The 26,144-nt window shown below is 41.4% G+C and overlaps 1 protein-coding gene across 3 annotated transcripts in view; it reads right to left on the bottom strand.

The window, feature by feature from the left end:
• PLCL2 (phospholipase C like 2) overlaps positions 1-26,144 on the bottom strand; it is a gene marked incomplete at its 5' end in the record, with an annotated part of 193,787 nt that overhangs the window by 12,306 nt on the left and 155,337 nt on the right. For all 3 annotated transcript variants that reach the window (XM_082654221.1, XM_082654222.1, XM_082654223.1), the window contains one exon: positions 17,383-17,492. In XM_082654221.1, the coding sequence (XP_082510347.1) occupies positions 17,383-17,492 (110 nt within the window). The remainder of the gene's footprint in view (positions 1-17,382; positions 17,493-26,144) is intronic.

A 26,144-nucleotide genomic window follows, 5' to 3' on the forward strand; every position in this document is an offset into this window, starting at 1 on the left:
GAACTGAAAACAAATTCACATCACTGCGGCAGGAAGGCTGCCCTCCCTCCCCTGACTCCCACCTCAGCACTTAGAGGTTCATGAGAGGGTCTGAGAGCGTGAGGAACAGCAAGGGGACCTGGGGACACAGCTCCTAACCTCTGCCTTTCTCCTGAGAAACAACTTTATGTTTCGTTCAACACTGATGGAAGGTGAGGACCCCCAGGCAGCCCCAGGGAGAAGGTGTAGGGTCTGAGCTGAGCCTCAGTGGAAGGCAGGAGAGGATTCCAGCAGGTCTAGGAGCTGCAGAGGACACTGTTTTCCACTTGTGACTCCACAGCTCCTGCAGATGATGCCTTTGGGGCCTCACTGTAGGGGCCTGGCTTCTATGTCACAAAGCCCTCTGAGTTCTGACTGTGACCACCCTCCCTGTTATAGACCTGACCTGGGAAGGGAGAGGTGCCCGCCTGCACAGAAGTGGGGTGAGGGTCTCAGGAGCAGCCAGCAGGGTCTCCAGACAGCAGAGGTGAGCCCAGCCAAGCACAAAAGGAGGAGGTCAAGAGATTCCAGGTAGAGGACCAGGGCTGGAGAGGGGGTGGGAGCGAGGGGGTGGGAGATGAGCAGGGCCAGGATGGGGAGCGGGAAGGCTTCTGAGGACACTAGTAAAAATGGCGCCCATGTAAGCACTTTCCTCGCACCATTAATCTTGCAAGCACACCTTTGAAAAATTAAACATTAGCTGAGTAATCACACATTCCACATCAGTGGGATCCAAATGTCTGAGGTTTTACTATGTTTTAAATGGGTCAGAAAGGACAGTCTGCCTAGTGACAAACGCTACTGTAGTTTGATTTTCTGAGCCACTCTGAGGAGTTTTCACACACTAAATAGAGAAATGGCTCTTAGTCAATTAGAGCTTTTTAGGAAAACAGGCAACATAATAGATCACCTATAATAAAAGGAGTAACTAAAGGATATTAGCATCAGTAAAGGAAAGGAGTGGGACACAGACTATAAAAGTAATTTTCAGAAACAAATGTTAGTCTTCAGGTCTTCCAGGTAAGTCTGCACCTCAGGTAAAAACAAAACAAGATTGTCTTACCACAAACCTCTCAGGACTTCCCTGGTAGCACACTGGTTAAGAGTCCACCTGCCAATGCAGGGGACACGGGTTTGAGCCCTGGTCTGGGAAATCCCACATGCCGCAGAGCAGCTAAGTCCGTGCACCACAACTACCGAACCTGCGCTCTAGACCCCACGAGCCACAACTAAGAGTCCGTGTGCCACAACTACTGAAGCCCACGTGCCTTGAGCCCATGCTCCGCAACAAGAGAAGCCTGCACTCACCACAACTAGAGAAAGCCTGTGTGCAGCAATGAAGACCCAATGCAGCCAAAAATAAATAAATTAAAACAAACAAACAAAAACCTCTCACCAGGCTCATCAAGAAGAGAAGAGAGAGGACCCAAATAAACAAAATAAGGATTGAAAAAGGAGAAGAAACAACCAGTACCGCAGAAATACAAAAAACCATAAGAGAATACTATGAAAATTATATGCCAGCAAATTCAACAACCCAGAAGAAATGGAGAAGTCTCTAGAAACACGCAGCCAACCAAAAGTGGATCAAGAAGAAATTGATAACTTGAATAGACCAATCACTAGAAGTGAAATAGAACCATTAATTTAAAAAACTCCCTACAATCGAAAGTCCAGGACCAGATGGCTTCACAGGCAAATTCTACCAAACATACAAAGAAGAACTTATACCAATTCTCCTCAAACTCTTCCAAAAGACTGAAGAGGAAGGAATACTCCCAAAGACATTCTATGAAGCCACCATCACCCTGATACCAAAACCAGAGAAGGACACCACAAAAAAAGAAAATTACAGGCCAGTTCCTTTGAAGGATATAGATGCAAAAATTCTCAAACAAAATATTAGCAAACTGAATCCAACAACACATAAAAAAGATCATACACCATGACCAAGTTGGATTCATCCTAAGTTCACAAGGATGGTTCAACATACACAAATCAATCAATGTGATACACCACACCAACAAAAGAAAAGACAAAAACCACATGATCACCTCAATGATGCAAAAAAATTTTTTTGATAAAATTCAACATCCATTCATGACAAAAACTCTTACCAAAGTGGGTGTAGAGGGAACACAGCTCAACATAATAAAAGCTATTTATGACAAACCCACATCCAGTATAATACTCAATGGTGAAAAGCTGAAAGCCTTCCTGCTAAAATCTGGAACAAGATTCAATTGTTGTTCAATTGAACAACACCACTTCTATTCAACATAGTACTGGAAGTCCTAGCCACAGCAATCAGACAAGAAACAGAAATAAAAGGTATCCAAATTGGAAGGGAAGAGGTAAAATTGTCATTATATGCAGATGACATGATACTCTATATAGAAAACCCTAAAGGCTCCACACAAAAACTACTAGAACTGATAAACGAATTCAGCAGAGTAGCAGGATACTTCTAGGATAACATACAGAATTCAGCAGAGTAGCAGGATACTACTAGGATAACATACAGTAGCAGGATACTACTAGGATAACATACAGAAATCGGTTGCATTTCTTTACACTAACAATGAAATATCAGAAAGGAAATGTAAACAATCCCTTTCAAAAACACATCAAAAGAGATATAAATAAAATACTTAGGAATAAACCTCACCAAGGAGATGAAAGACTTATATGCTGAGAACTATAAATCATTAATAAAGGAAACTGAAGATGATTCAAAGAAATGGAAAGATAGCCATGCTCTTGGATTAGAAGAATTAATATTGCTTAAATGGCCATACTATCCAAAGCAATCTACAGATTTAATGTGATCCCTATCAGAACTAGAACATATAAGCCTAAAATTTATATGAAACAATAAAAAACACAGAATTGCCAAATCAATCATGAGGAAAAAGAAAAAGCAGAAGGCGTGACCCTCCCAGACTTCAGACAATACTACAAAGCTACAGTAATCAAAAAAGCATGGTAATGGCACAAAAACAGACATTTGGATCAATAACACAAACCCCCAGAAATAAACCCCCACACATACAGTCAATTAATCTTGAACAAAGGAGGCAAGAATATACAATGGAGAACAGACAGTCTTTTCAGCAAGCGGTGCTGGGAAAGTTGAACCACTGCATGTAAAGCAATGAAATTAAAACACATCCTCACACCATACACAAAAATAAACTCAAAATGGCTTAAAGACTTGAATGTAAGGTATGACACCATAAAATTCTTACAAAAGAACATAGGCAAAACATTCTCTGACATAAATCACACCAATGTTTTCTTAGGGCAGTCTCCCAAGGTAATAGAAATAAAAGCAAAAATAAACAAATGGGAACTAATCAAACTTACAAGCTTCTGTACCAAAAAGGAAACCATAAGCAACATGAAAAGACAAGCTACAGACTGGGATAAGGTATTTGCAAATGATGCAACTGACAAGGGCTTAACTTCCAAAATATACAAACAGCTCATACAACTCAACAACAAAAAAACAAACAGGGCTTCCCTGGTGGCGCAGTGGTTGACAGTCTGCCTGCCAATGCAGGGGACACGGGTTTGTGCCCCAGTCCAGGAAGATCCCACATGCCACGGAGCGGCTGTGCCCGTGAGCCATGGCCGCTGAGCCTGCGCGTCTGGAGCCTGTTGCTCCGCAATGGGAGAGCCCACAACGGTGAGAGGCCCGTGTACCGCAAAAAAACAAAAAACAAAAAACCCCACAAACAACCCAACTAAAAAATGGGCAGAAGACCTAAACAGACATTTCTCCAGATGACATACAGAGGGCCAACAGGCACAAGAAAAGATGCTCAACATCGCTAATTACTATAGAAATGCAAATCAAAACTACAAGGAGGTATCACCTCACACCAGGCACAATGGCCATCTTTAAAATGTCTACAAATAACAAATGCTAGAGAGGGTGTAGAGAAAAGGGAACCCTCCTACACTGTTGGTGGGAAGGTAAGTTGGTGCAGCTACTGTGGAAAACAGTATGGAGTTTCCTCAAAAAATTGAAAATAGAACTGCCATATGATCCAGCAATCCTGCTCCTGGGTACATATCAGGCCAAAACTATAATTCAAAAAGATACATACACCCCTATGTTCACAACAGCACTATTCACAATAACCAAGACATGAAAACAACCTAAATGTCCATCGACAGATGAATGGATAAAGAAGATGTAGTACATATATAAAATGTACTATGCTATGCAGCCATAAAAAAGAATGAAATAATGTCATTTGCAGTTCATGCATGACTTAGAGATTATCTTACTAAGTGAAGTAAGTCAGAAAGAGAAAGGCAAACACCATATGATATCATTTATATGTAGAATCTAAAATAGGACACAAATGAACTTATCTACAAAACAGAAACAGACTCACAGACATAGAGAACAGACTTGTGGTGGCTAAGGGGGAAGGGGGTAGGGGAGGGAGGGATTGGGAGTTTGGGATTAGCAGATGCAAACTATTATATACAGAATGGGTAAACAACAAGGTCCTACTGTATAGCACCGAGAATTATATTCAATATCCTGTGATAAACCATATTGGAAAAGAATATAAAAAAGAATGTGTGTGTGTATATGTATATGTATAACTGAATCACTTTGCTGTACAGCAGGAATTAACTCAACATTGTAATCAACTATTTTTCAATTACATACATAAAATTTTGAAAGATTAATGCCTTAACAGGTGCAAAAACTATCCGGTTTAATTATTTATTTTTGGCAGAAGTCTTATGTTCCTAAAGAGAACACATCTCTAATTACTTTCAGGGTTTAATCTCTAGTGTTTCTCTGCGGGTGGAGTGACACAGTATAGGGAGTGCTGGCTTGGCAGCAGTTCTGGAACTCATCTTGGGTTGTAATAAGCCTCATTTAAGTCCATGATAGGACACAGGTGCTATAAAATCCAACATAATTTTGGCCTATATTAATAGTAAGATAGTTTTCAGACTTGGGCAAAATCAGACCACCAAGTCTCATTCAGGGAGGGTTAGCCCGCCAGGCATTTGAAGTGTGAGGGTAATCCTGGTTGTCCCATCTTATGACACTGACAAGTACTGACAAGGCACTGACAAGCCAGAGCCTTCAGAAAATGAAGGGACCCAATGAGGAAGGGACCAGAAGCCACCTCATCCTGAATCTCGGGGGTTTGAGAGAAGACACAACAGTGCCCAAGTATTCACAGGGATGCTGAAGGAGAAGGAATAGGGTATGTCTGTGCTGCTTTGAGGGCATCAGTGTAATCAGTGGGTAGAAGTCACAGAGATGTAAGATGCTATATACTGTACGACAGAACACAATTACATGATGGTGGAGGAGGCTGGCAATCTAGTGGGAGCACAAGAAGTGGGATCTTATGACATTATCATCCTGTAAGGACAAGCCTCACAAAGTCTCCCACACCCATTTAAGGGAAACGGCTTCATTCACAGATTCTGCCACTGCAAATATGGCCACCACAATGCCTTCTGCCCCCATCCAGGCATGCTGCAGTGTCCACTAAGAGGTGGGTCCACTTCCCCAAAGCAAAGAAGAAACCACAATGAGATGGTAGGAGGGGCACAATCACAATAATATCATCTTACAAACCTGCCAGGTGGGCGACCCACAAACTGGAAAATAATTATATCACAGAGGTTCTCTCACAGGAGTGAAAGATCTGAGCCCCACGTTAGGCTCCCCAGCCTGGGGGTCTGGCATCAGGACGAGGATCTACCAGAGCATCTGGCTTTGAAGGCCAGCAGGGTTTGATCGCAGGAGCTCCACAGGACTGGGAGAAACAGAGACTCCACTCTTGGAGGGTGCACACAAGGTCTCGTGTGCACCAGGACCCAGAGGAAAAAGCAGTGTTCTCATGGGAGCTTGGACCAGACCTACGTGCTGGTATTGGAGGATCTCCTGCTCAGGTCAGGGGGTGGCTGTGGCTCACTGCAGGGAAAAAGATACTGATGGTGGTACTTCTGGGGAGTACTCAATGCTGTGAGCCATTTTCTCACCAAGACCTGGCTCCACCCAACAGCCTGTAGGCTCCAGTGCTGGGACACCTCAGGCCAAACAACAGGGCGGGAACAGCCCTACCCATCAGCAGACAGGCTGCCTAAAGTCTTCCCAAACCCACAGCTGCCCGCTAAACACACCCCTTGACACAGCCCTGCTCAGCAGAGGGGCAATACCCAGCTCCACCCACCAGTGGGCAGGAACCAGCCCCTCCCACCAGGAAGCCTGCACAAGCCTCTTAGAACAGCTTCATCCACCAGTGGGCAGACAGCAGAAGCAAGAACTACAACCCTGCAGCCTGCAGAACGGAAACCGCAATCACAGAAAGTTAGATAAAATGAGACAGCAGAGGAATATGTCCCAGATGAAGGAACAAGATTAAAACCCCAGAAGAACAACTAAGTCAAGTGGAGATAGGCAACCTACCCAAAAAAGAGTTCAGAGTAATGATAGTAAAGATGATCCAAGATCTCAGAAAAAGAAAAGAGGCGAGGATCGAGAAGATACAAGAAATGTTTAACGAAGAGCTAGAAGATCTAAAGAACAAACAGATGAACAATACAATAACTGAAATGACAAATAGAAGGAATCAATAACAGAATAACTGAGGCAGAAGAATGGATAACTGAGCTGGAAGACAGAATGGTAATCACTGCTTTGGAACCGAATAAAAAAAAATCAATGAAAAGAAATGAGGACAGTCTAAGAGAACTTTATGACAACATTCACATTATGGGGATCCCAGAAAGAAGAGAGAGAAAGAACCTGAGAAAATATCTGAAGAGATAACAGCTGAAAACTTCCCTAACATGGGAAAGGAAACAGACACCCAAGTCCAGGAAGTGCAGAAAATCCCAGGCAGGATAAACTCAAGGAGGAACATGCCAAGACACATAGTAATCAAACTGACTAAAAGCAACAAGGGAATTCCCATAAGGTTATCAGCTGATTTTTCAGCAGAAACTCTGCAGGCCAGAAGGGAGTGGCACAATATATTTAAAGTGATGAACGGTAAGAACCTACAACCAAGAAAACTCTACCCAGCAAGGCTCTCATTCAGATTCAATGGAGAAATCAAAATCTTTACAGACAAGCAAAAGCTAAGAGAATTCAGCACCACCAGACCACATTTGCAAAAAATGCTACAGGAACGTCTCTAGGTAGAAAAGAAAAGCCCACAACTAGAAACAAGAAAATTATTTATAGAAAAGCTCACCAGTAAAGGCAAACATACAGTAAAGGTAGGAAATCATCCACACACAAATATCAAAACCAGCAACTGTGAGAAGAGGAGAGTACAAATGCAGGATACTGGAAATGCATTTGAAATTAAAAGACCAGCAACTTAAAACAATCTTGTTTATATATAGACTGCTATATCAAAACCTCATGGGAACTGCAAACCGAAAATCTACAATAGATACACAAAAAAGAAAAAGGAATCCGAACACAACACTAAAATTAGTCATCAAATCACAAGAGAAGAGAACAAAAGAGGACAGGCAGAAAAAAGACCTACAAAAACAAATCCAAAACAATTAACAAAATGATGATAAGAACATACATATCAATAATTACCTTAAATGTAAATGGATTAAATGCTCCAACCAAAAGACACAGATTTGCTGAATGGATACAAAAACAAGACCCGTATATATGCTGTCTACAAGAGACCCACATCAGACCTAGGGACACATACAGACTGAAAGTGAGGTGATCAGAAAAGGAATTCCATGCAAATGGAAATCAAAAGAAAGCTGCAGTAGCAATATTCATATCAGACAAAAGTAGACTTTAAAATAAAGACTGTTACAAGAGACAATGGAGGACACTGCATAATGATGAAGGGATCAATCCAACAAGAATATGGAAGAATTGTAAATATATATGCACCCAATGCAGAAGCACCTCAACATATAAGGCAAATGCTAACAGCCATAAAAGGAGAAATTAACAGTAACACAATAATAGTAGGGGACTTTAACAACCCACTTTCATCAGTGGACAGATCATCAGACAGAAAATCAATAAGGAAACACAGGTCTTAAATGACACATTAGACCAGATGGACTTAATTGCTATTTTTAGTGCATTATCCAAAAGTAACAGAGTATATATTCCTTTCAAGTACACATGGTACATTCTCCAGGATTGATCACATGCTGGGCCACAAAGCGAGCCTCAGTAAACTTTAAAAATTGAAATCATATCAAGCATCTTTTCCAACCACAACACTACGAGATTAGAAATCAACTACAAGAAAACGCCTGTAAAAAACACAAACACATAGAGGCTAAACAATATGCTATCAATACTAAACAACCAGTGGATCACTGAAGAAATCAGAGGAAATAAAAAAATACCGAGAGATAAACGAAAACGAAAGCATGATGATCCAAAACCTATGGGACACAGCAAAATCAGTTCTAAGAGGGAACTTTATAGCCATACAATCTTACTTCAGGAAACATAATAATCTCAAATAAACAACCTAACTTTACAACTAATGCAACTAGAGAAAGAAGAACAAACAAAACCCAAAGTTAGCAGAAGGAAAGAAACCATAAAGATCAGAGCAGAAATGAATGAAATAGAGATGAAGAAATCGACAGATAAGGTCAATGAAACTAAAAGCTGATTCTTTGAAAAGATAAACAAAACTGACAAACCTTTAGCCAGATTCATGAAGGAAAAAAGCAGGAGGACTCAAATCAATAAAATTAGGAGTGAAAAAGAAGTTACAACTGACACCACAGAAATACGAAGGATCATAAGAGATACTACACACAACTATATGACAACCACGAAGAAATGGACAAATGCTTATTATTAGCAAGGTACAATCTTCCAAGACTGAAACAGGAAGAAATAGCAAATAGAGCAGACCAATCACAAGCACTGAAATTGAAACTGTGATTTTAAAAACTCCCAACAAACAAAAGTCCAGGACCAGATGGCTTCACAGGTGAATTCTATCAAACATTTAGAGAAGAGTTAACACCTATCCTTTCAAACTATTCCAAAAAATTGCAGAGGAAGGAACACTCCCAAGCTCATGCTATAGGCCACCATCACACTGATTCCCAAACCAGACAAAGATACCACAAAAAAAAGTAAATTACAGGCCAGTATCACTGAAGAATATGGACACAAAAATCCTCAACAAAATACTAGCAAACCGAATCCAACAATAGACTAAAAGAATCATACACCATGATCAAGTGGGATTTACCCAAGATGCGAGGATTCTTCAATATCCACAAATCAATCAGTGTGATACACCACATTAACAAATTGAAGAATAAAAACCATACGATCATCTCAATAGATGCAGAAAAAGCTTTTGACAAAATTCAATACCCATTTATGATAAAAACTCTCCAGAAAGTGGGCACAGAGAGAACCTACCTCAACATGATTAAGGCCATATATGACAAACCTACAGCTAACATCATACTTAATGGTGAAAACCTGGATGCATTTCCTCTAAGATCAGGAACAAGACAAGGATGTCCACTCTCACCACTTTTATTCAACATAGTTTTGGAAGTTCTAGCCACAGCAAGCAGAGAAGAAAAAGAAATAAAAGGAATCCAAAATGGAAAAGAAGTTAAACTGTCACTATTTGCAGATGACATGATACTGTACATAGAAAATCCTAAAGATGCTACCAGAAAACTACCAGAGGTCATCAATGAATTTGGTAAAGTTGCAGGATACAAAATTAATACACAGAAATCTATTGCATTTCTCTACACTAACAACAAAAGATCAGAAAGAGAAATTAAGGAAACGATCCCATTTGCTGTCACATCAAAAGAATAAAATACCTAGGAATAAACCTATCTAAGGAGGCAAAAGACCTGTACTCTGAAAACTATAAGACACTGATGAAAGAAATCGAAGATGACACAACCAGATGGAAAGATATATCATGTTCTTGGATTGGAAGAATCAATATTGTCAAAATGACTATACTACCCAAAGCAATCTACAGATTCAATGCAATCCCTGTCAAATTACCGATGGCATTTTTCACAGAACTAGAACAAAAAAAAAATTTTTTAATTTGTATGGAGACACAAAAGATCCCGAATAGCCAAAGCAGTCTTGAGAAAGAAAAACGGAGCTGGCAGTATCAGGCTCCCTGACATCAGACTATACTGCAAAGCTCCAGTGATCAAAACAGTATGGTACTGGCACAACAACAGAAATACAGATCAATGGAACAGGACAGAAAGTCCACAGATAAACCCATGCACTTACGGTCACCTAATCTATGATAAAGGAGGCAAGCATATACAGTGGAGAAAAGATAGTCTCTTCAATACATGGTGCTGAGAAAACTGGACAGCTACATGTGAAAGAATGAAATTAGAATATTCTTTAACACTATACACAAAAATAAACTCAAAATGGGTTAATGACCTAAATGTAAGACCAGATACTGTAAAACTCTTAGAGAAAAACATAGGCACAACACTCTTGGACATAAACTGCAGCAATATCTTTTTCGATCTGTCTTCTAGAGTAATGGAAATAAAAAGAAAAATAAACAAATGGGAACTGATTAAACTCAAAAGGTTTTGCACAGCAAAGAAAATGAAAAAAAACCCCAAAAGACAACTATGGAATGGGAGAAAATATTTGCAAACAATGCAACTGACAAGGGCTTAATTTCCAAAATTTACAAGCAGCTCATGCAGCTCAATATCAAAAAACAAACAAAAAAGTAACCCAATCAAAAAATGGGCAGAAGACCTAAATAGACATTTCTCCAAAGAAGACATAGAGGTGGCCAAGAGGCACATGAAAAGATGCTCAACATTTTTAATTTTTAGAGAAATGCAAATCAAAACTACAATGAGGTATCACCTCACACCAGTCAGAATGGCCATCATCAAAAAGTCTACAAACAGGGAACTTCCCTGGTGGCGCACTGGTTAAGAATCCACCTGCCAATGTAGGGGACATGGGTTCGAGCCCTGCTCCGGGAAGATCCCACATGCCGCGGAGCAACTAAGCCCGTGTGCCACAACTACTGCGCCTGCATACTAGAGCCCATGAGCCACAACTACTGAGCCCACGTGCCAAAACTACTGAAGCCTATGCACCTAGAGCCTGTGCTCCGCAACAAGAGAAGCCACCGCAGTGAGAAGCCCACGCACCACAACGAAGAGTAGCCCCTGCTCACAACTAGAGAAAGCCTGTGTGCAGCAACAAAGACCCAACTCAGCCAAAAATAAGTAAATAAAATAAATAAATTTATTTTTTAAAAAAGTCTATAAACAATAAATGTTGGAGAGGATGTGGAGAAAAGGGAACCCTCCTACAGGGTTGGTGGGACTATAAATTGGTACAGCCACTCTGGAGAAGAGTATGGAGGTTCCTTAAGAAACTAAAAACAGAGCTACCATATGATTAAGCAATCCCACTCCTGGGCATATATCTGGAGAAAATCATGGTTCAAGAGGATACATGTACCCCAATGTTCAGGATTTTTATGAATTGCCAGTATGAATTCTGTGAGTTTTAGAAGTTTATTAAACTATGTTATATCCTTTTCTTTGCGGGGTGGCTGCTTGTGTTTGTGTGTTTGTGTGTGTGTGTGTGTGTGTGTGTGTGTTTGACAGTTTTACTCTTTTTGCTCATTTCATCAGGAATATGGGAAGGAAGTTCTGCAATGATTTTTTTTAATTTTTAATTTTATATTGAAGTACAGTTGATTTACAATGCTGTTAGTTTCACATGTACAGCAAAGTGATTCAGTTATACATATACATATGTCTATTCTTTTTCAAATTATTTTCCCATTTAGGTTCTGAAAATTCTAATAGCCCACCAACCTGGAGAGATATAAACTGAGTGTCTTTCTCCTTTTACTTCTGTTTGATGGAGAAGAAGAGATGATGGGACAGGGGGTGGGAAAAAAGAGGTGAGATGGAAAAGTTAGGAATGGGGCTGACACACAACTAGAAATCTGGACACAGTATATAAAGCAATGATTTTCAGATAGTGCAAGACAGGGAGCCCTGGGAGAAGGGGTATGGACACAAGGTCCAGCTCATTGCCTGGAGAGCTTCCCAAACAGAGCCCAGCAGCCCCTCTTTGGAGCTCAGGGAGGCAAAGCGGCTGCAAGGGTAATGGTGGAGAGGGAGGGAGGGCTACAACAGCTGTAAATATACAATAGGATATTGTATCATGAGCACAAAGGGAGGGAGAGGATATCATGAGCACAAAGAAGAGAAGCAGGAAATTCAAAATAAAAACCCCACCGGACAGGATTAATGGCAGATTAGACGCTGCAGAACATACAGCAATATTGTTTGAAGACTAGAAGACTTGAAGACTAGCATTGCTTGCAGCACTAGAAACTATTAAAAAAAAAAAACCCAGCAAAAAGGCCTAAACAAATGAACAGTGCATCTGTGACTTATGGGATAGTATCAAGCAGTACATATGTACAAATGGAGTCACAGAAGGAGAGGGGAGAAAGGGTAAAACAGAAAAAATTTAAAGAAACTATGGCCGAAAAATTTCCAAGTTTGATGAAAACTGTAAATCCATATATAGAAAAACCTCAAAGAACTCTAAGCAGAAGAAACATAAAGAAAGCCACACTAAGGCCCATCATGATCTTTTAAAAAAAATCTAAAAAAAACAAAGACCCCAACAAAAAGATGCTCAAACTCTATACACTTATTAGACTTGCTAAACTGATAATAACAAACGTTGACAAGGGTGTGGGGTAACTGGAACTCTCATAACACTGCTGGGGGGAGTTCACAATGGAACAGTTCATAAAGCAGTTTGTAAAGCAGTTGGCAATTTCTTATAGAGTCTGACATACACTTACCATATGAGCAATTCCACTCATAGGTATTTACCCAAGAAAAATAAAAACATATGTTCACACAAAGACTTGAATGTGAATGTTCATTGCAGCTGTATTCTTAATAGGTAAAACCTGGAAGCAACCCAAATGTCCATCAACTAGTGAACATACAAAGTGTGGTACACCCATAGGATAGAATACGATTCATCAATTAAAAGGAATAGCTTACTGAAACATACATCAACTTGGATGAATCTCAAAAGCATTATCCTAAATGCAAGAAGCCAGGCACAAAGTTTATTACTACACGATTCCATTTATGTGACATTCTGGAATGGGTGAAACTAGAGATGGCGATCAGACCAGCGATCAGCAAGGTGGGGGAGTTTACTACAAAGGGGCACAAGGGAACGTCTAGGGATGATGCTCTGTCATCACTGTGGTAGGTTGCATGATTATATGCATTTGTCCAAATTCATTGAACTGCGCAGTTAAAATTGGTGAATTTTATTTTATGTAAATTATACCTCAGTAATGCTCATCAAAAAAGAGAGAATGGTGCTATCTAATGAGTGTGAGGTCTTGAGGGCTGGCTTCTGAACTAAAGAAGCAATCAGAAGCCTGCGGGAATGAATTACACCCTCTCCCCAGTTATGCAGCAGAAACCCTAGAACAGGACATTTACAAACTCTGAGAAAGCTGGGTCCAAGTATCCGAACAAAGGCTGTCTATGACCCCAGCTGAGATTTCTCTTTTCTCCGCCATTCCCTCAGGCTACAGAAAAGCATGGGTGATTTCTTGGACTGGTGGTGAGAGCGAACCAGTTTAAATATTGAGCTTAGAGCAAGCAACATGGGAACTACAGTCTGGACCAACTGGTGATGTTTAAACCTGGATAATGGAAAAATAACGATATGCCTAACTCCCCACCCAGAAATATTAAAAAGTGCTAACTCATCTTTCGTAGCAGAAGGGCAACCAACAAAGCTTATAACTGAAATGTATAGCTTTCAAAAACCCAACAAAATGACTCCAATTAACATTTTTCATAGTCTCTTTTCTTAACCTCAGAGAGATTTTATAGGAAAGAAAAACCTCTAGGGTAAAAATTGTTCAGCAATTCATTTAGTTTCTTTATGGTTTGCTTTTTTCCTATTAATTTAAGTGAAGTGAAACTTAGTACTTAAAAAAATTAAATAGAGAAATTATAGTAGGATTCTATCTATTGATATACCTTATTTCATAATAACTGAGACACTAGTACTTATGAGACATACATACCACTATTTTATACACCACTAAGGAAGAAAATCACTCCAATTTAACTAGGCTACAATGCAAAGATGCCATGCATTATAAGATACACACCAATATCAAAGATGTGAAAAACGAGAAAAAAGTATGACTCAGGATCAAAAACATGTGTCTCCATCCATCCGTCCACATGCATATAAAAAGGTTCCTGGAATAAGGTCACTTACATTTAATAATAATTATTTCTCAGAGGGAGGATCTGAGGTCATTTTAAAACTTATCTTTTATACATTAAAAAAGTTCTTTAAAATGAAGACATATTTACAAAAACAAATGAATGATTTTTATTCAAAGAAAAAAATGACTGGAAGTAAATATGCCAAGACCTTAACAGCGGGTCATTCTGGATGTGGAATCAGAGGTGACATTTCTCCTTCGTTCATTTCTGTATTTTAAAGCAACTCTTAAAGTTGAAAAAACTAAACAAAGCTAGCAAGGACTCATGAAAACTGGGCTGGACATCCTTGGATGAAAGGAGTTTGTGGGCGGGCGCCTGCTCTGGGGGTGATCCATCACCCCGGCTCTCACACTGCAAGTCCTTCATCCCGCGATGATTGGTCACCCTGCCTCCCTTGTTGTTCACATGAGTGGGGTGATTCAGAAGGAAAGACACTTCTGATTTGACTCTAGAGTGGTGGCACTCAATTTTTTAAGGTGCCTGCGAATCCCCTGAGGAACGTGTCACACAGCCAGATTTCCTGCGTCCACCCCTGAGATGCTGACCCAGGAGGTCTGTGGTGGGGCTTAGGAGACTGTGTCTTAAGCACCCGGGTAATTCTTACACCTGGGCTCACAGCTCCGGGGCTCCCTCAGCACGTCTGGAGGGAAAGTCTGGAACCTTCCCCAAGCCTCTGTGCCCCCATGAGGGCACCCGCTGCCAACTACATACCACACAGGGCCCTGGAGGGCTGGACTCCCTCCAAGCTCTGTGCAAAGAACAGGTGGTGAGGGGAACTCAAGGGACCCATCCCCTCCTGCCAGGAAAAGGCTGGGAGCTCAACTCAGACCCAAACTCATGTCTAAAACTCCACCGGCACTGATTCTTCTAAAGAAAGTTTAAACCCGAGAAATATGCAGCAATGAAAAAAGCCCTCCTATTGTACAGAAAAGACACACAGACCTCTCCAACTCTTCCCCACTCAGCGCTTGGGTTCCACCATACTCAAACATCAGCTACAGCAAATACTACCCTGGGAATTTTAAAAAGATCTATTACCCTGTTCTATACGTTTGTTTCCATATGTACGTAAGTCTGAGGTGCTAATTCTATCTCCTGGACATAATTCAAAAGAAAATAGTTTCCTCAGTGTAGCTGTTTGGTTCAATTTCATGTTTCTAAAACCTGAGCCGTTACTTTATGTCAGCTGTTTTTCATGAATATGTGCGCCAGCCTCCCATTTTCAGGGGTTCTTAGCCCAGTACTTCTCAAACTGTAACGTGCATAAGAATCCCCCGGGATCTTGTAAAAAGGCAGATTCTGACTCAGCAGGCCTGGGGCAGGGCCCGGGAGTCTGCATTGTGAACAAGCTCCCAGGTGAGGCCCAGGCTGCTGGTTCCTGGACCAGAATGGAGTAGCAAGGATAGCTGACAGATGAAAAGTTTGCTCCCTAAGTCTGTTTTGCCTATAATAAAATAAAAGCCAAACGAGCATTTGTTCCTATCACAGGGCTATAGACTACGATGCAATTTTTTCCTGAGGTTTGCAGGAAACTGGTAGTGTACAACCCCATCTCTGGTTGGGAGTGAGTCAGCAAGTTGTAAAGCCAAATTCCTCTTCATTGTAAATTGTCCTATCTGCTGTTTACTGAACTGCAAATGATCAGAGTTAAATGCTAAGCAGAAGATCCAGAGATGGAAAAAAGTACATGTGTAGGAAGGGAAGTATTTGAAGAAGTTTAGAAAATGACTTATTATAAAAATGAGTAAGGGTTTAAGATGAGAAAGTGCAAGTTGGCTGGCTTTGAAAGGGTGACTTTTCATTAAATTAAATCAGAAAACTGTTGTCAGCTGCAGGAGGGATCTTTTTTTTTTTTTTTGGTCTAAATTGTAGTTTATTATCATCTACACGTATGTATTTCCCAAATATTTTTTACGTGAGTATATATTACTTTGAAAATTAGGGATGCAGGATGGATCTTTTAACTTGAAGGGGAACAGAGCAATTAAAAGAGGCAGCTGTGATAATATCTTTTGAATTCAACTGAGAAGAAAGTTTGGAGGGTGAACCGGAGAGTAATTTTACATTGAGCTGTCCAAGGCCCAGAGTGAAATAATGTTTCTGTGTTATTATTATTCAAGGTCCCAAACACTGAGATAAAGAAAAGATCAGAGAGACAAAATGCAAAAAAAGTTCCAAGGCACATACATAACGTTAGTTTTAAAATCATGTCATATGATATATACCATAGAGAAAAAGACTGGGAGAATGTACAGCAAAAGACCCTGGACGGTGGGACTATGTTTACCTTTGGTTATGCTATTTTGACATTTTCTATAACGAAAAAATATTACTTTTATAATAAAACCAATAAAAGTTAATTTTTTAAAATGGTCATGCTGAGATAGGTAGATGGAAGGAAAGGAGGGAAGGAGGGAGGGAGGGAGAGAGAGACAGACAGAAAGAAAGGAAGAGAAAGAAAGAAGGAAGCAGATAAACAAACAGATATAGATGGTTTCTCCCTTGAAGGGACATTTTTTTCAAATAGCAATTCCTTTACATATTTCTTTTGATTATGCCCCCCACAATTCTTTCCTACTTCTTCCCTGGTAGCATATTGACATTAAGGCTGTGATTATACTTTAAAGCATTGAACGAAACCTGAAGAACTAGAATCTTCAAATTCCCAGTCATTCCTCTGTAATCAGTGCTTTCTGTTTCACATGTAGCAACTGGCATTTATGAACTTTACGATGCTTTAAGGACGAAATGCAGATCCTTTCCCTTCTTGGCAGAATCACAAGGTGCCAACTGCTCGAGTCCCCTGTTCTCCCTCGGAGCTGCACTGCCCAGCTACTGTGCCCGCAGCAGGCTCTCCAGAAAGCAGAGTTCTCATTCGATTTTTGTGACCATGCCACAGCTTCAAGTGGCTGGTAATGTACAGTGCAGGAAGTGGTATACTAACAGGAAGAAACATGCTGAACAAGGATGCAACATCACTAGCATCAGAAACAACTCGGAAAATACCTTTAAGATGGTAATATTCCAGGTAAAGCTCTCCACAGCTTTTTGCAGTTTGCGTTCCTTCAGACCTTCCTTGGTGCCTATGCTGTGCAAGTGTTCATGGAATTCCATGGCTGAAAGAAACAGAAAGACAGAGGATATTACTTCCCCACCCAATCTGTGGTAACGAGCCGGCAATATTTCTTTTTCTAGGTACAGCTGAAACGATTCCAACCTCCACTGAGATTTCATAAAGGGCCTATTTAAGAATGTAACAATGGGGGAAACACTGCAAATTCACGGCATCCGTGAGGCAGAAGGTGTCTTAGAGGTGGGTGCTCCTGGACTGGAAGGGCTGCAGGGCACAGGTGATCATCCTCATTCTTACGTTAGAGATGAGATGTCTGAGGCTCAGCCAGGTTCAGAGACACTGAGGCTGTGGAGGGAGCAGCACAACAGCTGGACCAGAATCCAGGTCTTTGGAATCTCAGAGGCAGATTTCAGCTCTGCCAAGGACACGATGTTGGCAATTAGGGACGAAAAGAGTGCAAAGCAATGTATTTCCTGTCCCAGTAAAAGTCAATCTGAGGTCAGACCCCAAGCCTGCTGTAGAGGGGAGCGGATGGGGAGAACGCCCAAGAACTCTAACTCTGAATAATTTACATAAACAATGCATATTCCCCATCATCATTCAAAACAGCCTGAAGGCAGGAGTGGCGTGACAGTCCTTTTCCTGGTTTAATATCATTAAAACTCATGGGAAGTTTTCACATTCATCTGCAGTCACTTACCCATCTCTGGCCAATGGGAACCCCGCAGGTGGGTTCCTAGGTTCTTCTGAAATCGCTGATTAGTCTTTGATATGCCCCTTGCTTTCCAGCACAAGAGGTTCTCGACCTACCAAGTACCTTTCTCATCTCAGACGTGGGACCAGGCATTTCTCCAGGGACCTCTGGACCCTTACAGTGGCGAATGGTGTTTAAAGACCACCATCTGGGGGCTAGGAGTGCACATTGTTACTGAGTTTCCACTGTTTTCTAGGCCTTTATATTGAACAGATCTCAGGTACATGGAGGTTTTTTTGTTTGTTTGTTTGGGTTTTTTTTTTTTGCGGTACACGGGCCTCTCACTGTTGTGGCCTCTCCCGTTGCGGAGCACAGGCTCCGGACGCGCAGGCTCAGCGGCCACGGCCCACGGGCCCAGCCGCTCCGCGGCATGTGGGATCTTCCTGGACCAGGGGCACGAACCCGTGTCCCCTGCATCGGCAGGCGAACTCTCAACCACTGCGCCACCAGGGAAGCCCGGAGTATTTTTTTTAAGGGAAGAATAAGATCTTACTCATACTTCTAATTCAAATTTAAGTATACAGGAATTTTACATAATTTTAAAAAATCTTATGCTTATTTCTTTTCTCTTAGGTAGACAATCTTAATTCTTAACCACACAAACATAACCAATAGTAAGACCGCTAAATACAATTTAAACTCTGCATTTTTTTTGTCCTTAGAGTATCTCATTGAGAAGGTACAGAAAAAGTATTGTGTTCTAAGGTCTGTCAGAATAATTATTTTCTTTATGTGGGTATGTCACTTAACAAAGTATAATTCCCTTCATTTGTTTCCTTTCCCCACCCCCCTCCATTGTGTATGTGTTGGGTGGGAAGTGATTTTGCTTTTTTGGATATAATTTGTTTTATGATTCCAAAGTCAAACTACATATCAGGGTGCATTCAGGTAAATCTTACTTTCTTCCTGGTCTCCTCTACTCTGACCCCTCCCTCCTCCTACACATTTTTCTTAGTTTTATATTTATCTTTTATTGTCTTGTTTCTCCTTGAAAATCTAAGCAAATGTGTTCATATATCCACAATCCTCCCTTTCTTGCACGCATACCACGCACCCTGCTCTGTATCGTGGTTTTTCTCCTCAGGTAACTACGTAGTGGAGATCACTCCCTGCCCGTGTGTCAAGCTCTTCTTCACTCTTTTTCTAACACCTACACAGGCTCCCACATTGTGTGGATGAGCCAGCATTTACTTAACCAGTCCTCACTGATGGACATTGTCTCCAATCTTTTGCTATTACAAATAATGTTGGAGCAGCTGTAATTTTTACAAGACGTTTCCGGCGTCCTTTCGTACATTTTTACTGTTCAGTTGGGCATCCCGATTTCTAACTCCCTTTCTATGCAACATCGTTTCAGAGCAGCTATTTACGTCGTGACTGACAGTAACTTTATTCCTTAGTGTCTTTAAACAGTGACGGAGAGTTGACACAAAGGATAAATACAGTAAGCTGCCGATCTACTCTTCCTTCTTCTCTATTTTTTCCCCTCCTCATAGGAACTATGGCCCTAATTCCTGTCATGCTATTAAGGCTTAAGAACCTCCCTGGTTTCAAAAAACAACAGTAACTAGTAACATTCATTACATTGCCTAGGAAACTACTACACTGACCACTCTCCTTTAATTCAGCCTCTCTTTTGCCAACACCCCAACCTGGTCACTAAACCCCCTCCAGCGCACTTCTGTGTGGCCTGGCTCACATGGGGGGGGCTGCATCCCCCATATCTAGTTCTGACTTTCCTGGATGTACTTAGCTTAACAGATGGGAAAAATAGACAAAAAATAATAACCACGAGTAGGTGGCGATGATGTTCTAAAACCCAGGATTTCTGCTAGAGTAAAACACACACACACAACGTTTCCCTGATCAGGTCTGAGAGACTCCCTGGTGTGTGCTGTGATGACTCAGACCCGCTTCCTAGAACACGGCCAGGTGAGGCCCCGATGGTAGGACCTCGATGGGTCTTAGGTTTTAATACTTCAGCACGATCTGGATTTCAGGACCTCAATCGTTAATATTCATAATGTTTCTATTTCGGATAGTTGGGAAGCATTATGGTCTTATAAGCGTCACTGAGGCTCAGTAGATGGACGTCTAGACTGGGACACGGGAAAGAGAAGAGACACAGGAGAAGAGGTGGAGCAGTGACTCTCTGTGTAACAAGAAGGTATAGAGTTGTATGGCCTCCGAGGGGCGTGGGAAGGGACATGGTTGTGACGTTATCGTGGGACCGCACCATACAGCTGCCTGACCAGAAGCGGGCTTTTTGAGACGCTTTCTTCTTACAAATCTCAATACTGGCACAAAGATGTGACACAATAGTCCTGGCGGATTTGTCAACCACCCAGATGTACGCCTGGGAGCCTCTCGCCACTGGAGGCAGTCGGCTTAACTCGCCTTGCTGACCATCTGACCACTAAGGTGATGAGACAGTGACCGGAACTGCCCCGCGGGGCTTCACTCCAACCAACAGGTAAGAACCTGCAGGTAACACAAGCACGGAACAGCCCAAGGCAGGAATGCCGAGCTCAACCAAATATCTGTCCTAGATTTTAAGAAAGCAGCTTTCAGAAAGTTCAGAAGAACACAGGGCCAGAGGCTGCCTTGAGAAGGACTGAGGACTCAGGGAAGAAACGCAGTCAAGATGATAAAAAATGATACCGATTAGGATGAAATGGAGAAACTCTTTTTTTTTTTTTTTTGTCACACCGCGCAGCTTGCAGGATCTTAGTTCCCTGACCAGGGATGGAACCCACAACCTTGGCAGTGAAAGTGCGGAGTTCTAACCACTGGACGGCCAGGGAAGTCCCATGATGAAATGCAGAAACATTTAAGGAAACAAGTATAGCTGTCTAAAAACCTCATATTCTACATGTCTATGAAAAAGTGAGACAATTCCCCCCTATCCTCCCCCTCTTAAAATATCTATAGCCCAATAGAAGTCCACAGGCAAGTGAAAAGTGTATTATTAATGAAGCTCTTTAAAAATGGGCACAAAGAGGGGCTTCCCTGGTGGTGCGGTGGTTGGGAGTCCGCCTGCCGATGCAGGGGATGCGGGTTCGTGCCCTGGTTCGGGAGGATCCCACATGCCACGGAGCGGCTGGGCCCGTGAGCCATGGCCGCTGGGCCTGCGCGTCCGGGGCCTGTGCTCTGCAACGGGAGAGGCCACAGCAGTGAGGGGCCTGCGTACCGCAAAAAAAAAAAAAAAAAAAAAAGGGCACAAAAAGGTGATTAGTTGAAAAATGGTAAAGTTACGTTAAAAATATAAAACCCCACATTTAAAAAAGTGGTCAAGACCATCAGTCCCATTATCATTTATTTCATTGTCTGGTTTGCTACATAACACACCTGTTTCTTTAAAAAGATTTTCATATTATTAACTTATAGACTAATCTTTGCAAACATTCCACCAATCCACTTATATGTAGCATACGTTGATTTTATTTTTTAAGGAAATAAAAGGATTCTCACCTTGATCTATACAGCATGATTGTACTTTTCACTGCTCCCCTGTGATATGCAAAGTCCAGGCCAAAGACATGATCAAGGGAAACAAAAGACAACTCACTGGGCACTTTACACCTACTATATAGGAAACTTGGAAAGAGGCTATAGAACTTTCCCGAGGAAATGGTAAAGAAAAACTTGAATATTGGTTTGTCTGAGCCCAGTGGCCTAAGGTTTCCCAACTACCATGCATTATTTCTAAACAAGAATCCCAGCCCTTAATATGAGCTCTTGCTTCCATATCTTGGCTATTGTAAATAGAGCTGCAATGAACATTGTGGTACATGACTCTTTTTGAATTAAGGTTTTCTCAGGGTATATGCCCAGTAGTGGGATTGCTGGGTCATATGGTAGTTCTATTTGTAGTTTTTTAAGGAACATCCATACTGTTCTCCATAGTGGCTGAACCAATTCACATTCCCACCAGCAGTGCAAGAGTGTTCCCTTCTCTCCACACCCTCTCCAACATTTATTGTTTCTAGATTTTCTGATGATGGCCATTCTGACCGGTGTGAGATGATATCTCATTGTAGTTTTGATTTGCATTTCTCTAATGATTAATGACGTTGAGCATTCTTTCATGTGTTTGATGAATGGATAAAGAAGATGTGGCACATATATACAATGGAATATTACTCAGCCATAAAAAGAAATGAAATTGAGTTATTCGTAGTGAGGTGGATGGACCTAGAGTCTGTTATACAGAGTGAAGTCAGTCAGAAAGAGAAAAACAAACACCGTATGCTAACACATATATATGGAATCTAAGAAAAAAAATGTCATGAAGAACCTAGGGGCAAGACGGGAATAAAGACACAGACCTACTAGAGAATGGACTTGAGGATATGGGGAGGGGGAAGGGTAAGCTGGGACAAAGTGAGAGAGAGGCATGGACATATATACACTACCAAACATAAAATAGATAGCTAGTGGGAAGCAGCCACATAGCACAGGGAGATCAGCTCGGTGCTTTGTGACCACCTAGAGGGGTGGGATAGGGAGGGTGGGAGGGAGACGCAAGAGGGAAGAGATACGGGAACATATGTATATGTATAACTGATTCACTTTGTTATAAAGCAGAAACTAACACACCATTGTAAAGCAATTATACTCCAATAAAGATGTTAAAAAAAATATATGAGCTCTTGGGATGGTTGTGTGTATCCAATAATTACACTGTGAGGTAGAACACTGCAGGGGTATCAGACAGGCACTGACCCTGTTCTAAGGCAATACAAGGGGAGAGAGAATGAGATCATGCCATGGAACTGGGTCTGCCCAAATATAACAAAGAAATCTGATTATATGTCAAGATGCGAACTGCATTATTCCCTTGATATTAAATTACCAGGAAATCTATTCTAACATGTCACAGGAGGTCTTCACATCAACGGTGCATATAAAGAACCTGTCTGGGTTAGATGTTAAGTAACGTTCTCCCAATTTCCCAGATTATTTTCAGCGAAGAAACATTAGCCCAGTGAAAACATCCTTATCTTATTAAGAAACTTAGAAGCAGCATCTCTTCTCCGCCTGTAAGTCAAACCATCTGTCTGAAGAGCAGAGTTTTAAAGTAGATGGTGAAAATCAGATAACTAAAAACTTTAAGACTAAGTACCACCTTCTTTCCCCTGCCCCCCACGAAGAAGCTAAGTTGTTTTCATTTTAAAATCTCTTGTTCTTTAGTTACAGTTTGAAGATGGTGGGGTTAGGAGCCAGAGAAGAGACAGACAGACAGACATGGGCAAGACAGTCACGATTCTACTTTTTTTTTTCTTTAAATGACTGGCCCAGCTCACATATACAAATACCTATTTCTAAATTATTCTATCTCGAGCAAGATTATTTTTTAATGTTTTCTAGTTTCACCTTTTTTTAAAAAAGGACTCCAATATGAAACAATCGGGAATATTTACTTGAAGAGATAAACCTGAACTATTATCTCAGATTTCTTTAATATGTGGATTTTTCACAATAGTTCTCTATTTCTGTAATCAGTAGTCAATATTCATAACACTGAGATGCAAAAGGTCTCATCATTTTGGATAATGAAAGTAATTTCTGATGCTTGAAGTAATAACACTAATTGGTCAGCCAGTAACATGTATTGATCAAACTCCATGTACAGGGCATTTGACCATCTGCTGTGTTGAGTTCCATTAAGGCCCATTACTTACACATGTTGAACACTGTAAAAAGCTACAGACTTCTAGAAGCATGGGGAGAAAGCCAGGGTAAGGGGACTAGTGCTTATATTATCTGCTCACTGACAACCATTTCAGAAAGAAATCTTTATAACTTTGTTCTGGAATACAATGGCTGAGTGTACAGGCCTTAGAGTAGCAAATAGGGCAACAGCATTACAACGATGTGAGAACATGTACAATTTCTGCTTTTTTTAATCGATGCCAAAATAAACTGTAGGTGCAGTAGCAAATTAGGATTTTTGTATGAGGACTCATACTATGAAAGGGAGATTCTGTAGGCATGCAAGGACTATGTATTACAAAGTGAAACTTCACAGAATAGATTACAAACAACTGGTAATGTAAAGATTAATCTTAAGAAATAAATAACCAATCAGAAAAGCTGAAATTTCAGAAAACTTGAGGACAACCATTCTGCGTTTTCTCCTTAGTGAGTAGAGAGAAGATGAGAATAAACACCTCCTCTGAGAGAGCTGACTGCCCTTGTCCCTATTATAAAATTGTAAACAGTTATGTTGAAAATTTACATAACAAGGAAGAAAGGGAGCTCTTATCATTTCCTGCCCGAGTGTGCTCAGTGGAGTGACAAGAATGCTGAACTCTGATTAAAGAAAGGTGATCTGGGGGTGCCTGTTCCCCACAGACGGGGCCCAGGAGCAGCCAGCACGGCTCAGCCGCGGCCTCGGGGTGCAGGCTGGGCCTCAGGACGCCTGCACCTCCTATTAATTTGCTCAGGAATAAGACCTGGTCGCTCGTGGTGACGGACCTCTGGGCAGCTTTGGGAGGCTAGTTCTGCTTCCCGCCTTCTTACTAACTACACTATCGATTCCACAGACAGGCGAGCATCCCTTTGTACTTACACAAAGTAACTATCTGATTTTTGGCATGTCCCTTGCTTACCAGTTTCCAATGTGTCTTTTGCCTGCCTCTCTACGTTGCTGATACTTTAGGGTGACAGGCCCTGCACTTTGGGACGGGGACCATCCGTCTACACAGGTGCAGTGCCTAGAAGCCGCCCTCACAGGCAGGCTTGTAATAATGCTGTTAAGTGGAGCCTTTACAGTTCTTAAAAGGATAAGAAGATGCAGGAAAACCACCCAAACCAGCCCCTCCTGAGCTGGTAAAAGGGCGGACACTGCAGTTGTCAGACCACGTCGGTAAGTGAGGCAAGAGATACCAGCTAATTCTGGCCAAAGAAATTAACATCTTCGTTAAGTTTTAGAACACTTCACTTGAAAACCAATACTAACTAGGTCAACAGTCTTTTGAAAAACATGACGTGATACAATTTCACGGTGCTACATCATTTAACAGTCAAAATATATGGTGTGGGGCTTCCCTGGTGGCGCAGTGGTTGAGAGTCCGCCTGCCGATGCAGGGGACACGGGTTCGTGCCCCAGTCCGGGAAGATCCCACATGCCGCAGAGCGGCTGGGCCCGTGAGCCATGGCCGCTGAGCCTGCGCGTCCGGAGCCTGTGCTCCACAACGGGAGAGGCCACAACAGTGAGAGGCCCACGTACCGCAAAAAAAAAAAATAAAAAAATAAAAAAATAAAATATATATATATATATATATATGGTGTGTTCAAAAGCATGAAAGTTTGAAGGCTGTGGGCATATTACACAAATTCAATGACATGCTTGGAAACATGAACTAAAACTTGGGGGAAAAGTCTAGAAAGCAGCAAATATCTCAAGCACAGCCGTGGCTGGGCCTGCTGGGTCTGCTCTTCTGTCAAGCGGATTGTCTTTGCGCCTTGGCTGCTCTGTGCCAAAGACCCTACAATTAGGTTCCTCCGACTCCGTGACCCCAAGTTTGTGTTTCTAGAAAAGAGCTGTGGGTTATTTTTCTTCTGGAATGTTAACCAGAAGAATGTATACCATTTTCTTCTGCAATGCTCAAATTCCTTTCTGGTAGTGAACTTGAGAACCAGGGAAATAAACAGTAGGTCATCAAACAGCAGAGGAAGGACAAATGGAAAGGCCATAGTCAGTGATTCCTGCGAGAGTGTAGTTCATTCTGCTCTAAAGGGAACAGAGGCACAGGCCACACAAACAAAACACAAGGCCAGGCCCTGGGCCCACGGTGGACCTTTCCACTTATAGCCACAGGGTTAAATTTTAAAAATTGGTATGGCCACACAAAAGTATATTATTTGATTTTTATGTAAAGAACAATGTTTTAGAAATTTATTGCTTCTTTCCATGTCATCTCTCAAAAATTTAAA

This window comes from Grampus griseus, assembly GCF_964374135.1.
Source record: "Grampus griseus genome assembly, chromosome: 5".
NCBI classification, from domain to species: Eukaryota; Metazoa; Chordata; class Mammalia; order Artiodactyla; family Delphinidae; genus Grampus; species Grampus griseus.